The 15,710-nt window shown below is 44.1% G+C and overlaps 1 protein-coding gene across 1 annotated transcript in view; it reads right to left on the bottom strand.

Annotated features, from left to right (window-relative positions):
* The window catches only part of PDIA6 (protein disulfide isomerase family A member 6), a 16,644-nt gene extending 1,489 nt beyond the window's left edge, over positions 1-15,155 (bottom strand). The window contains exons 1-12 of the mRNA XM_054061927.1: positions 15,057-15,155; positions 10,710-10,851; positions 9,497-9,554; positions 8,613-8,739; positions 8,014-8,120; positions 6,782-6,915; positions 6,270-6,384; positions 5,211-5,351; positions 3,985-4,069; positions 3,820-3,892; positions 2,608-2,766; positions 531-627 (exon numbers count right to left, since the gene is read on the bottom strand). Coding sequence (XP_053917902.1) covers positions 531-627; positions 2,608-2,766; positions 3,820-3,892; positions 3,985-4,069; positions 5,211-5,351; positions 6,270-6,384; positions 6,782-6,915; positions 8,014-8,120; positions 8,613-8,739; positions 9,497-9,554; positions 10,710-10,851; positions 15,057-15,090 — 1,272 coding nt within the window. The 5' untranslated portion in view covers positions 15,091-15,155. The remainder of the gene's footprint in view (positions 1-530; positions 628-2,607; positions 2,767-3,819; positions 3,893-3,984; positions 4,070-5,210; positions 5,352-6,269; positions 6,385-6,781; positions 6,916-8,013; positions 8,121-8,612; positions 8,740-9,496; positions 9,555-10,709; positions 10,852-15,056) is intronic.
* Positions 15,156-15,710: the final 555 nt, after the last annotated feature.

Below are 15,710 nucleotides of genomic sequence, written 5' to 3' on the forward strand. Positions count from 1 at the left end.
TTCAACTAAAACAATACTCCAGATAAAGGCAAATACAGTTTAGACTAAGCAACAAAACTATCACCATAACCTATATTTTAATTCCATCTGAAATAGATCAAAGGATTGTCATGACTGTTTTTTATAGTACATGCTCAGTCATGGTGTTATTACACAGACTTCACCTTACAAACTTTCTGACATTAAGACTTTGATGGTAAGGTCAGCTTATTGCAGAACCAAAGTTGCCACAAATGGTCAGGTCTTGAACACAGTGTCACCTCCCTCCCTCAGCACGGGTAACACCACATTTCAGCCTCAAGGGATTCAACTTTCAGCTTACATCTTAACAACTAGGCAGGAATACCTGTCCACAATGTCAGATGATGAATCGGGTGTTTGGTCTGGTGGCAGGATTTAGATAGTGGGGATCAAACATAACTAGACACAATCTTGGAAGTCTTTTCACATTGACAGTTCTTAGTTACTCTGTCCTGTCACTGCTGAACCTAGCAAGTCATCAGCACTTTTAGAGACGGAGGACTTCTTACCTCGCCATCTTTGCCATCCCAAGGTTCAACTGCATGAATTTTAGGGAATGCTCCACCACCCACTGGTGCTGTAGAGCCACGACCAACAGATAGTTCCCTGAGGGGAAAAAAAAATACAAGTTAAGTTTAAGAAATTTCTCCAGTCTCCATCCACCTGGAACAACGGTTGTTTCAGATAAGGGAAAGTTGAACTTTGAAGTCTGCTTGCATCTCGAGGCAAATTTAAACTGTCTGGAAGCAAAAGCTTTTCAAATTGAGAAGCAGAAAATGTAAAAGAGCCCTTAAAGCAGCATTACAAATTTACAATTGGATAGAAGAAGACAAATTATATGCACTACACTGTTTCATATTTCAGCAGTGCCGCTTGTGACACCCATGAACAAACATAGCATCTTGAACAGCACATTCTGTATGGCTTGAGGCAACTGAAGAGGAGTCTGCATTTCTAGTTTTGGAAGTCATCTGCAACTGCTACTTGAAATCACCAGCGAGTTTATTTGTGGACTCTCAGCCTCCACAGGTTACAATGGGTACCAAGTAACCAGCTTCTACTTTGAGACATCTCATCTTGCACTCGCTAGTTAGTCTTGCTCAAAAAGCTTAACATAAAAATCCTGAAGAGCTAATCCCTTTGCATTCTTTCAGAGGCAAATAAGACTGAATAAGCATTCCTCCCAAGGTGAAGTCTACAATTTTTATGCTCCTCTCAGCACTGATCTCCTTACTTCTGGTCAACATTGTTGAAACTGCCTATTAAATGACAAAAGCCACACACAGCAGGCCGAGTTAACAGCCAGCTACACCAACTGTGATTCTACTGCTTTCTCTAGGCAACGCCGCTGAGCTGAACTGTCAAGTATGAGACTATTCCAGCAAGTATTGCTCTGTAGTAAGACAATCCAAACCAATCACCTAATGCAATATAAGCTGTTAAATTTGTTGTTATGTCCTGGAAGCACCATCTACCCTCACCAGGAGAGGCTTCACTACGATGGATTTTATAGGCCAAGAGAATTTGCACTGTCTGAGAAAGGCAGACATTTCCCACAGACTGCCTGGTATTACTCTTCTTGCATCTGAATCCTAAATTTTGCTTATGTTGTGAGAACTTTCCCTTTTTGGTATTAAGGAGAAAGCTTGATCAGGTAAGACAATATAGCACTGTTCCCATTAATCCAGCAGGAAGAGCATTCAATTAATTTGCTTCTTATGGCAAGGTGGGGAGAGACTGTTTCTATTTGCTTTTGCAATTCTGGCTGCCCTTTGCCATTCCTCAAGCAGGTACATGGAAATAACACTGCTAATGTAAGCTCTCAAAGGCTCTTAACACATCTTACAGCAGCTGGTGTTTCACCTGACTTTGACTATGCTTAAGTAACAGTTTAACTGCTGTTTCAAGTGCAGTCACCACCTTCTCTCCTCCCCTCCATTTCCTTTTCCTACTCAATTCTGCTCAGCACTGGCTCTTGCTCAGCTACACAACAGGTAGTTTTGGGGATCCTGAACTGAGCAGAGACCTATCAACAGTTTAAATGTATTGCTTCGGCACCCCCAATCAGTTTATCAGATGCCAGGGGAATGGGGAAGATAGGGGATGGGAGAGTGGGATGGGGAAGATGGGACCAGATTGAACCAGATGAACAGCAACATCCAGAACCTCAAGAACCACGACAGCACCCACTTAGATTCCCAGACTGTGAACTTCCCCCTTACTAAGCAGAAAGGACCAGTTGAATGAAATAACATTGACTACCAAATCTCATAACGTTTTTGTGTTACCAGAGAAACAGAATTCTTCTAGCTTATTTCTGTTTTTGAACTGTTTTCAGAAGTTGTTAAAGCTAACATTTAAGTCTAAATGGACAACTTCCTAATTCTGTCCACTAGAAAAAGGTAGAGACTGCTTTATTAGTTGCACTTCACATTTTAATAACGTGAAGTTTAATAATTTAAATTTACTCCACTGAATACTTGTCATCTTAATTGTCTTAACTGTGCAAGTCTTGTCTGATCCAGGAGAACCTGATCGTGGTCTAAAGAGTCACAGTAAGATTTAAGCCACTTAAAGCCTTCATACCTGAGAAACTCATTAATTCCTTGCTCACTGAAGGATCCTTTCAGAAGGGCAAATTTCATCTTCCGAGCATTAACAGCTGCCATTGCTGGATACCCAAAGCCTCCAATCCCCAAAGAGCTCTCAAGATCTGACTGAGCACCTGCTTCTGTCCACAGCCACCTTCAGGAAAAGATACAACAGAAAATGAGTAAGTGGGATAGTTGCTACAGTTATTTTGAAGTCACACATAACCTGCAACCCTGCAGAGTTCAAGCTGGGCTCTGAACTGCCCTTGACAGTGTCAATGGTTACTGAAGTCAGCAGGGAATAGCAGCGTCCCAGTCTTGAACCATGTAACAGAAAAAAGCCCCTTCTGAACATCAGGTCTAGGTCAGCCCCCTGCTCACAGCCACTGAAAGATGGATCAGAAGAAGAGCCATGAAAAACAGTCCAGGGGAAGAACTCTGTTACCAATCTGAATAAACTGCTGCACTTTAACCTATATTAAGCAAAGTTTAATGTTGCTCAAGCCAGATTTAAACATGACAGAAGTAGTGCCCAAATCCCATTGTAAAGGATTTCTGGCCAAAGACTATAAGACCAATATTTTACTCAGCATTAGTTCCTCACTGCTCAGGTCGCAGTTCCTCTAATGGTTAAGAAGTTCTCTGACGAACCTCTGGAATCAGCCAATCTCTGCATTTACCCTCAGGCTTTAATGACGTTTTGCCCCCCCTTTTCACAGCAGTCAGCGTGTCAGAACAACTCCCACTTCCGAGAGAATTCCCAGAGATCTTAAAACTCCACTCGACAGGAGAAGAAAAGGCAAAGCCTGCTGGCCTCCTCCTCTGAGAGCATGAAATTTGCTCACGAACTATAATTTTCCTTTTTTCAGTCATATTGGCAGACTTGCTCACCAGCAAGAGGATCTAAAAGAAACTGGATAAATACTACCCTAAAATATTTTAGCACTTAGGACAAGAATAAAAGATGTTCAATCATCTCTCATTAATGCTTAGATATCACTTGTAAAAGCAGGATTTGACAGGTGGATGGGAAGAAAAAAATTCAGCACTGCATCCCTTCCCACAGCACAGTTAGTGAAATACCACGACATTCTAACCTGAGCGTGGACCAATTCTTATCTGCAGAAAAAACACTATCATACAAATGCTATCCTGTTACCTCTAAAAATGCTCACATCTTTTCCAACCAGTCTACAACAACACTTACCCCCACATTTTCTTTTTATATTTTTCAGCCATTTTTAACATGACATCCAGGTAAGAATTCCTCCCCGAAGCTCCTGTTTGTCAGACAGAATTAGACAAGTCAAAAGACAACTACGTGCCTTAAGTGACAAATTCGTACAGAAGTCTGCTTGCTTTTGTGTCTTACCTGTGTCAAGAATATGAGGCAGGACAGAAACGATGCACAGCTGATGAGCATCACAGGTACTCTTCAGAACATCTTCATTAATTATCTAAAAGAAAGCAGCAGAAAGTCAATGAGAGTAAGACTTGGTTACGCAGCTGTAACTGCAATTCCCTCCAACAGCCTATTAACTTCACCCTACATGGTAATAAGCACTGAAACAACCTGACACAAAAAGCTTACAATCCTCTCCTACTTCACTGGTCCCTCAACACAAGACTAATTTCAAAGAATTCACCAAGTCTTTTGTTGAGACTTGCAGCAACAGGAAAATAAGTGGCACCAAACAAAGCTTACAGAGAGCACAGTAAGATGTCACTTTTACTTAAAGTCACTGTCCTTGGACCAGAGCTGAAAATAGCACACCCAGACCTATGGACATGCCTGTAGGTTTCATTTATGGTACTGCTAGCATAAGGAAAGCCAGCAGGGTGCAGCATTTGCTGAAGATGAGGACATTTAACAGAGCAAGACCAGTTTTGTGTGATCTACCTTAAAAAGGAATCAATTAGTCTCCAACAGCGGTCTTCAAATTTTGATTGTGCACTGCCACGAGTAAAATTCCTAAGCACACAGCGACAATATATGCCCATCAATTATGTACATGTAATAATGTACATAATATTAGTACAGTAGAAGGCATACAGAAAACAGATACTGTAAAAGGACAACAAAGATTACCAATACCATTTTAAAATATCTTTCTTTAAAAAAAAATTATTAATGGTATCATTTTTTTATTCCTGCACCAGAACTGATCAGCAGTTCAAATCTACCCTTACGAAGCTGAAACCAGAAGTCACCATACAGAGAGCAGAGGGTTTTTTGACAACAAGCAAGCTTAGTCAACTTCTAATGGGCAGTTTACAAATGGAAAACCTCTGCCGCCTTCTTGTAAGAAAAGACATGGGGCTCGGAACCCAACTTTTTCACTTGTCCTTCAGGAGAGGATTCAGACACCCTGGTACCATCCTGTCAAGGCTTTCACTGTATCAGTTCTGTTGTTAACTGAAGGACTGTAAAAGTCACAGTAAAAACTAAATAATAGAAATCTAAACGATCAGACTTGTTATCCTTGACATTCTGCCATGCATCACACTTGGGCTGTTTTATTTACAGTGAATAGTTCTGTAGAAACTGCTGCAAAAGATATGATGGAAAAGCAACTTGAGAAGATGACGTAGAGGTACCTCCAGCAGCTCAGGTGGTGGGGCATTATCAGAAAACAGATCCAGAGCACGAGCAATGATGTCAGATCTAGTTCTCCCACCATCATAATCAACAGGCTCCTCTCCTTTCTGGAAGATTTTAATTGTGGGAAATCCACGGATCTGAAAGACAAGTTTAAGCCATCAGCTCAAATAAATCTGAATATTTATGGTGGAATTATCTGCTACTCTGATTTGTTCTAGATTAAGAGAAAGGGATGAGACTGAATCCAGACTCACAGGATGTTATGACTGAACTTCAACAACTTTGAAGCTTCCTACTTGCGCAACAATTCAAAACAAGGCTTATATATAGTGTTTCAAGTTTTAGGACTGATGGATGAGCAGCGGTTTCACCTTGGTTTAGAAACACAAAGTACTGCCAGTTTAAATGCCAGGAAGGCTATCTTCACTTTTCCCATTTTTTCTACACTGATTTCCCAATCCGTCTCTGTGGAAACAGCACCGTGCCAACAGAGCAACAAATGGACCTTAAGCGCCCTCTGCTACGCTTCCAGTAAAACTTGTTAACTCTTCCTGCTAACTGCCAGCTACATGCGCTTAACAGGGAAAGTAAGGAGCACACTATAAGCTTCCTGTACTGTATTAAAAAATACCAGCTCACTTTGGGCTCACAGAATGGCTGATCTAAGCAGCTAATACTGTTGAATTGATCCTTGGAACAACTGGCTCCAAGATCTTCAGGTACATGTGTGTGTTCTAGGAACATGCAGCATAGAAACAGTCTGAAAGGAGAGATCTCTCACTTCAGACGAAAAAGCTGTACAAGAACTAATGGAAATAAACAGCCTTTTTATCAGCAACATCCATATTTATTCCTTTCCTCTCACTCCATTTATTTATACCGCTACTGACATTCAGGAATGATTTTTTTGTGGGAAAATGCTATGTGTCACTTAATATTTTTAGCACGAAACATCTGAGTGGTGCCAGATTAAGGAAGAATTCAGTAAGCATTAAAAGGAAATTGGAGTTACTAGAGATGGAAAGGAAACTGTAACCGCTACATAGTACACTCACCCCATATCGGCTTGCCAGCACCTGGTTGACTGTTGCGTCTACTGCAGCCAGCTTTACTTTTCCCTTTGTTTGTTCCTTCACCTCAGTGGCAGCAGCTGCCCATTCTGGCTCCAGACTGAAAAACAAAAAACGAGTGCTCTGAGCCCTCTCAGAGCTAGCAAAAGCATACCACATTCCAACGTTATGTAGCATACTACACACAGGAAAAAAATTAAGTCTTTGCAGTGAACGCCAGTTAGGAATGTTATTCTAAATGAGACTGATGTCCTGCATCTGAAGGAATGAAAAGCTCAATATGAATTCTGGATCTTATTTCCACTGGTAACTTCACTGCTCTGGAGAAGTGCAGCCAGAGCAGCACCAAGGTGCCATAGGCAGCCAAAACCCACACGGTTTTGTTAAAACACCTCTTATGATACACCTGAGACTTAAGGTCCCTTCTAGAGGATTCAGGGTACTGTAAAAAATGAGCACTAATGGGCACCAAATTAACAAAGAAAAACCTCATTTACTTTTTGCAGTGTCCACACCATGGGGCATAAAACTCCACCATCCACACATCGTCACTATTTATGACATTCTTATCAAAGCTGTCATCAGTCAGTTCAATCACATCCTTCTTATCTGCACCTCCACTCTCTCGGCTCTGTAAGAAACACACAGATCCTCAGATCAGCAGTAATCAAAACAGGTTTCCCACGCAAGCCATTCCTTATGTGTTGTGTCGTACCAAAATGATCTTTATTTGAACAAGATACAGAACAGGCAGTGTTAGGTCATACAACTTTCCCATTTTAGAGCTGACAATACACACAGTCTACTCCCAGAGTACTTGCAAGAAAGAGCAAGTGAACCTTCTCTTAAGAAAGAACAGGAAAAAAAAAAAAAAGAGAGAGAAATCAGGTCATACTGACTAACAAGATGTGCAAACAATTCCCCAGTTCTTCATGCTCTGATTTGTCTGAGAACAAGTGCTCCCCAAAGTTCTGCAGCTAGGGAATAATAACCCCATGCACCAGTATGTGCTGGCGACTGACTAGCTGGAAAGCAGCATTTCAGAGAGGGATGTGCGAGTTCTGGTGGACAAGTTGAACTTGAGCCAGCACGGCACCCCTGTGCCAAAGACAGTCAAAAGCCTCCTGAGCAGCATTAGGCAGGGAGTTACCCCCAGGTCTGGGCAAGTGATCCTTCCCTCAGCTCAGCACTGTGTGAAACACCTGGAGTGCTGGATCTAGTTCTGGGCTCCTCAGTATAAGAGGCATGCACACACTTGGGCAAACCCACCAAGGGTCATAACTGATAAGCATTTTGAGCATCCGACATACAATGAGAGAAGGCTCAGCATGAATCCTATCCAAATATATAAATACCCAAGCGGAGGGGAGGAATGAAAACACATGCAAACTCTTCTCTGTGATGCCTGGTGACAGGACAAAAAGGGTTCAAGTTGAAATATATTAATTTAAATTAAACAGAAGAGAAAACTTTTCAGCTGTGAGGGTGGTAAGACACTGAAACAGGTTGCCCAAAGAGTGCAGTCTGTGTGGAGTCTCAGTTCTTGGTGATATCCACAACTTGATGAGACACGGCCCTGCTCTAGCTGACCCTGCACTGGGATTAAGACAACCTCCAGAGATCCCTTCCAATTTCAAGTATCCTATGAACAGAATTGGGAGCACAAGCTCCAACCTCCCCTACAGGACAGACTCCAGCTGAAAACAAACCCACACATTCCTTCAAATACCTGTTTTCCAGAACTATATCCTCCACTTCTGCCACTAAGACGGTCTTTCACGAGGGATCGGAGAGCACTCAGAGCAGCATCGACAATGGCATCACTTGTCCTGCCACCTGCAACACAGCAAAATCAAGTGATTAAAGCATCAAAAGGCCAGTTAAAGGTAAGGCCCTGACTTAATTATAAACTAAATACTCCCTCATCCTAAGGATTTTTCAGGAAAGGCAAGACCAGGCTGTGAGATGGTACTAGCTGTGAGACATAACTGAGAAACACCAATAGCGTGGTTGACTTCATTCCACTTTTTAACTCCCCACCTTCTCTGATGGAGTGCAACTGTGGCAAGCTCCCAGTAAACTGGAAGAAAGGAATAATTATTTGGAACTGCCCACTAACCTCCACCAACTACAGACTGCAGGTGGACTGTTAGCCTATGCTAAGACACACACTATTTGGTAAAACAAATCCCACTCATTCATCTCTCTGTTACTACAAGCACTAGAAAGGAAGGAAATTTCATACAAGACAGCATTAACAGCTACCATAACTACTGTATTCAGGGAAGTTTTTAAGACATGCAGTGCGTGAAAGAGTATCACATTTACCTTGATAATCCTCTGCTTTGTTTTTGTTGGCTCCAAATATCTTGATAGTTGGAAACCCTCTGACTCCATACTGTCCACCCAAGGACTGATGCTTATCTGCATCTACTGCACCTACTTTCACTACACCCTACGGAAATAAAAACAAAACCTAAGACTTCTACAGTGATTTAACATATTTTATACTCTGTGTTGGAGAGAGAGAGTCTCTCTGGAACGGTAAGAAAACAGTCACCAGAAGTGTTATCCCCACTAAAAGCATTTAACTGCAGAACACCATATATCTCCATTTCTTTCTTCATCCCAACAACCAAATTTTAAATTGTTTGGGGCTTGGTTTTTTTTTCAGTTAAGTATTCTGTTTGGTTAGTTTGTGGACTTTGGCTTTGTGGTTTTTTTGTTAAGAAGGAGAATATATTCTACATAGGCAGGAGTTCAGCAAATCACTACATGGCCACGTTTTCTGTAACAGAAAAAATACTCTTCACACCTACAGTTTGCAATGCTGTCATAAAATACTCAAGTTCGTGCTGTTCCTGGTCTTCAGAGGCAGGTGATAGGACAGGAGAAGAAATGGGAAACATGCTATTTTGGGGGATGGCTGGATTCAAATGTCTTCTGGTGCTATTAAAAAACAGCTCTGGAAAACAGTACTGTGAATTCACAGGGACAGAACTGACTTGCTTCCTTTTCAAAAAAAAAGGAAAAGAAATCCCAGAAAAACCCTGAGTTTAAGTGCCTCTGGTTGGCCACTTCTCTGGCTGCACAAGTATGATTAAAGTGATATGGTTTTGGGGATCAAGCCCCACCTCCATGTTCCCAAGCAGATGAAACAGCCAAACTCTTCTCAAGCCACTGTCACAAACATATTTAAAAGTTAAACTTACTTTTAATGCCGTTGCTGCTTTCTTCCACTCAGGGGTTAGTCTTTGACAATGACCACACCTTTCAGAAAAAAACAACAATAACTGTCATTTGGATCTGATGACGATTTCACAGAGTGGCCTTGTTGCGTTTGCAACTACAGAGGCTCACACCAAACCGTGAAAGACTTAAGATTGACTCATGAAGAGGGTAAGAGGTTATGCCACATCACATCATCACTCAGACTTCCAAAGAAAAACCTCCCTATATGTTACCCAAGTGCGCACACTTTTTTTTGTTGGCTCCAAATATCTTGATACACGCTTCTCAAAAGCCACCTGGCTTTCCTAACAGGCAAACGTGAGCACCAAAATCCAGATTTGCACCCTAGCCGGCTTGTTGCAAGCTAAGGCCCCCCATAAAAATATTCTAGAGGTAATTTAGCTAGCAAGAATTTGTGGGACATCTCCTGGAGGCGGCTGTGGGAGATCAATAGTTGACTGGCAGCTGGTGTATAATCACAGCATCACAAGTCTGCAAGGAAAGAGGAGCTGCCAATTTACTTATACCTGTTCTACACTTTGTTCAATAAAACTCCTTGTTGCCTGTAAAGCTGCAACACTGGAAGTCTCCCCCTTAGGGCTGTCTCGGTCCAGACACAGTTAAGGCGTTGCAAAGAAAGGCCCCTTTCTTCCCTGGATGCTCTGGATGGCAGTTGCACAGAGGATTTGTGCAAAGGGGGAATATATCTCACCAGAATTTACAGGGAAGATGAAATCCATCCTCTGCATGTGAGCAGGACACAAGATAGAATTGCTAAATTAAGATGCACAAAGCCAGTATTTTTCAATGGAAACTGGAAATTTTGAATGTGAATTCAAATCTGTGCTTCCAATCAGAATCAGGTTCAGAAAGGCAGAAGCAAGGAGCCCTCTCACCTGCTGCACCTTGATTAGTCCTTTTTAACACTAATTTCAGCAGAAAAATTGAAGTAGTAAAATGGCATAAGTTCGTGTTATTAGGCATTATTTGCCAACTTGAAACCAACTACTGTCTTTTCCCCGGTGAGGGTATTTAGAATAGGAATCCTACTTATAGCTGTTTTGCTAGTCACGAGGCCATCGAATTAATAACTGTACTGCCAACAACTGAATGAAACCCTGGACTGATCAGCACCAGATTTGCTTGCTCTTATCATGAAAGAGCAGCATACAAGTACACCACTGCTACCCTTACCATGGGGCGTAGAACTCCACAAGCCACAGGCTTTCACTCTGGATGACCTCCTTGTTGAAGTTAGTTGGTGTTAGCTCTATCACATCATCACTGGCCGAATATAAACCATTAACTGCCAGGAATAGCGTGCAGCTCACTGTGCCTAGAACACAAAGAAAAGTAATCGGCACTTCTGCATTTTTTCTGCATTCTGATTATTTATGGCTCTCCTGTTGCCATGGCTAAATCACTGCACCAGCCCCTGCAAATCAGCAGAAAAAAAAGGAAAGAGATTCCAGTCCTACCAGAAAAAAAAAAAAGGCAGTTAAGGCAAGATACATGCTTTCCCTCCTCACTTAAATCATGAGTCCCCAGGATCATGTAATATATTCTCTGTGTCTAAAGCTAGCTGGAGTTATGCCACTCCTGCTATGGCCCTCCAGAGAGCATTTTGTCAAAGCTGCTACCCTAACTACTACTGATACTAGACCAATGGAATTTTCAGACAGATCCCCATGATCAGCTACATTTTATTTTAGTTCTTTCTCACAGAAACTCCTAAGCCAATTGCCCATGCATCATGCATAGCAGGCACTCAAACACATCTTTAATAGCATAACATAATGACTGCCTCAACAAGCCTCTGTACAGTTACACTGATTTTAGGACCAGCATTTGGCGTACTGGCAGTGCAGGGACTTCTTTCATTCTTGATCAGTAGGATCTTGATCTAGCATTGACTTGTTTCTCTCGCATCAGACTGGAGAAAAACAGCTAAAGCTCTTTGGTTAACAGATCAGGCACCCTTAAAATACTAAAAGAAAAAAAAAAGGCATTAAAAGGTACAGGGAAATTGTTTTCTCTTAAGAAATATATCATACTTCTAGTCACTTCTGGATCTTATTATTGCTGCAGAGTTTGCACATAAAACTTCCTAATCCTTCCTTCTACCTAGTCAGGAAGATTAAGAGATGACTTGATGAAAGACGACAAGCATCTCTGCAACAAAATCCACATAGCAAAAGACTTCTCTTAATCCACCAAAGACTGGGGGTAGTAAGAGCTCAGATATCCAACTTAGAACTAAGCAAAAGGTAGTTAGTTTTGCTGCAAGTGGTCAATAACTTGCATAGGAAGCTGCACAGTCTCGAGGCTGAACGCAAGAGGAAGATACAGTTCAGTGATGCATAAACTCTGCAGCACATGGTGCACAGATTGCACAGCATCACCCATGCTTTATCAGTCCTGGTCAAGAAAAGCCAGTTTTATTACAGCTATTCTGCAGGTGAGAAAAGCTGAGAGAAGTAACATCTTTCAGGCTGTCCAACCAGACATCAGGACTGAATTGTCACACTGCAACCCAGCACTCAGGCCACAGCACCACCCCTGTCCCCCTAACAGCATCTTCTGTCCTTAGGACCCAATCACCTTCTTTTGGGGTGATCCTACATGTTAAGATTGTCTCTCTCCCTTCAATATGCCCACACACAAACAGCACTTCATCAACACTAATCAGCTGCCTTCCAGGGCAATCCATGGCTGTCACTGCATGCTATGGTGACCTATAGTAGCAGCTGCTGCTGGGCTAGAGTGAAAAAAAAAGGATGGAAAAAGCTACTTAAATGTCACAGTCATTCTCAAGAGAAATACCCCTTTCTAGATGGAATGAGACCACTAAATTGAATTCAACATCACCTAAAATTGGCATCACCTAAAGAGATCTGTAGCAGAATACATTCAGAAGCTGAACAGAGTTCATTCAGCCATTTCTGTCACTTCAAATAGAGATGTTCTAGCTTATGCAAAAGCACCTGCTAAAGAGAACTCACAAAGGAAAGCACAGGCTGAAATCCACTTAGTCATGTATCACTGCATCATTTTTTTTAAAACTGTGACTCATGAACTAGTGGGATATTTTCTCTTCTACACTGAAATAGTCAAGGTTTAATTCATCTTTAGCAGATAAAAAGATTGTTCTCATACAAACATCTAAGCCAGGAAAATGCAAACCTGTCCTGGTATTAAGGCAAAAAAAAAATAAAAAAAAAATCAAATAATCTGATTTCAAAAGTTGTTTTCCAATATAAGCAAATTACATAGATAGGAGCATTGTTAAACCAACTAAGGCAGCTCCATGCCGCTATTATCAGTTCTCATCAAAAAACCAAGTTGTAACTCTGAAGAGCTGTGAAAAAAAGCATTTGCTATGGGATGCTGGTGAACTCCCTCCTTGAAACACTCACACCTCCTGCAGCAGAGCTTGAAGTGCTGAGGTTCAGACATAGCCATACGTGTGCCCTCGGTGAGCAGAGCCTTCCCCTTTCTTCTCTGTGTGGAGTTATCTGCACCCTCAGTGTTTCTATAAAGAGGTCTGAGAGGCACTAACGAACAGGTTTACAGATTTACTCAGCAAAGAGGACTTAGCAGAAGGGGGAAAGGAAGCACAGTCGCTCATGGAATCCCCCTTTTGTCTTCAGTCATTAGTTCATAGAATGGTTTGGGTTGGAAAGGACTTTAAAGCCCGCACAGTTCTAATCCCCCTGCCATGGGCAGGGATACCTCCCACTGGATCAGGCTGCTCAAAGCCCCATCCAACCTGGCCTTGAACACCTCCAAGGATGGGGCAGCCATGACTTGTCTGGGGAACTTGTGCCAGTGCCTCTCCAACCTCAACGTGAAGAATTTTTTCCTAACATCTAATCTGAATCTTCCCCTCTCCAAATTAAAGCCATTCTCCCTTGTCCTATCACTACATGCCCTTGTACAGTCCCTCCCCAGCTTTTCTGTAGCCCCCCCTTCAGGTACTTAAAGGCTGCTCCAAGGTCTCCCCAAAGCCTTCTCTTCTCCAGGCTGAACAACCCCAACTCTCTCAGCCTGTCCTCTTGCAGCGTTCAGATCATCTCTGTGGCCTCTCCTGCACTCGCTCCAACAGTTCCATACCCTTCTTTTGTTGGGGTTCCAGAACTTGACACAGGATTCCAGGTGGAGTCTCATGAGAGCAGAGTAGAGAGGCAGAATCCCCTCCCTTGCCCTGCTGACCGTGCTTCTTATGAAGCAGCCCAGGATGCGGTTGGCTTTCTGGATCAAACGTCCACCATTCCCTTTAATTATTTTTGCTCCTGGGATCTTTAGGCCATCTGCCTGCACCCTGGTACCCTACCAGCAACCCACGTGGAAAGCAGTAGAGTATATCATCCAGCACAATAGCTCATAATACCGAAAATGCCAGCAAATAAATTCTCTCTAAGACTCATTTTAGGGTTTTAGAAAGCAAGCACCCTTTATCAGGCCTGGGCACATGAGGGTACAGGCATATGGATAAATTCTCCCAGAAATCTTATGCATACTCTATAACTTTCCAAGGTCTAATTGTAATGCTATTATGAACTTCACAACAGTCAAAATTCTTGCTAATTTGGAGCTTTGCAGCCAGCTCTGCCTGTTCCTGCATTAGAGATGGGGAAAGGCTGCAAACAGAGGGGATCGCAGGAGCCACATCTGCTCAGCACAGATCACACTGAGCACAAAGCGTATTATCTCCAAAGAATGAAGAGAGTATGCAAAAACATTGCTTGAAGGAACGCGTGCAATCAGAGGGACATTCTGTGTAACTTCCAAAAAAGAAATGCAATTACTTAGATGAAACTTAACTCTACTTTAGCTTAAAAAAAATAATATTCCATTTTTCGTAATGGTAACCACTTCTTGTGTCAGCAGGATGGCCAGTGGCCAAAATGCACTGCTGCCACCACCAAAGCCATCCACAGCCTGGAGCCTTCACCCCACCCTCCTCCTCCTCCCCCTCCTCCTCGCCTTCACCCCACCCTCCTCCTCCTCCCCCTCCTCCTCTTCCTCACCGTCCCCCTTCTCCCCCTCCTCTTCCTCCTCCCCCCCTCCTCTTCCTCCTCCCCCCTCCTCTTCCACCTCACCCCCTCTTCCTCCTCCCCCCTCTTCCTCCTCCCCCCTCCTCTTCCACCTCCCCCTTCTCCCCTTCTCTTCCTCCTCCCCCTCCTCTTCCTCCTCCCCCTCCTCCTCCTCTTCCACCTCACCCTCCTCCTCCTCCTCCTCCTCCTCTTCCACCACCTCACCCTCCTCCTCTTCCACCACCTCACCCTCCTCCTCTTCTTCCACCTCACCCTCCTCCTCTTCTTCCACCTCACCTTCACCCTCCTCCTCGCCCTCTTCCTCCTCAGCCTCGCCCTCCTCAGCCTCGCCCTCCTCAGCCTTATTATCCTCGCCATCCTCGCCCTAAAGACGCCCCCAACCTCGCCCCCCGTGCCCCCAACCTCGCCCCCCGTCCCCCCACCCACGCCCCCCTGTCCCCCCAACCTCGCCCCCGTCCCCAGTCCCGTCCCCGGCCGCTCCTACCCCACCAGAGCGCTCCCTCCGCACGCGCCGCCATAGCCCCTCGCCGCTCTCCCGCAGGCCACGCCCCCTCCCCGCCCCTTCGCCCCCGCCGTGGCCGCCGCTGACTGGCCGGGCTGCGGCGCTGGCGCACTGGGGCAGCCAATGGGCAGCGGCCGCGTCAGGCGCTGCGGGCGGGAGGGGGCCGGGATGGGGGGGGTTCGGCGGGGACTGAGCAGGCGCGGCAGGGCGGGGTTGGGGGGAGAGGGGGGTCCTGAGGTTGGGTGGGAGCTGGGGGGGCGTGGGTGTGGGCGGGCAGCTCGCAGAGAAACACGCTGTGACCCTCCACCCCGCCCCTTGCATCCCTTTGCGTTTCCCCCTTGCATCCATCCCGCCCATCTTCCCCCCCGCATTCTTCCTCCCCGCATTCCCCCCCCCCCCCCCCCGCATCCCCCCTCTTGCACACCCCCCCCTTGCATCCTCCTTCCAGGGTCCTACAAGAAGTAGTTACTACTACAAAAAGTGGACTATTTTGATTTAAGCTAAAGTAAAGTTTCATCTAAGTAGTTGTATTTTTTTTTGAAAGTTACATAGAGTGTTCCTCTGATCGCATTCTTTTTAATTTAGTGTTTTTCCTGAGCTTTTTAGTTTTTTGGACGTGACAACGCTGTGTGCTCG

This window comes from Cuculus canorus, chromosome 3 (assembly GCF_017976375.1).
Source record: "Cuculus canorus isolate bCucCan1 chromosome 3, bCucCan1.pri, whole genome shotgun sequence".
Lineage (NCBI taxonomy): Eukaryota > Metazoa > Chordata > Aves > Cuculiformes > Cuculidae > Cuculus > Cuculus canorus.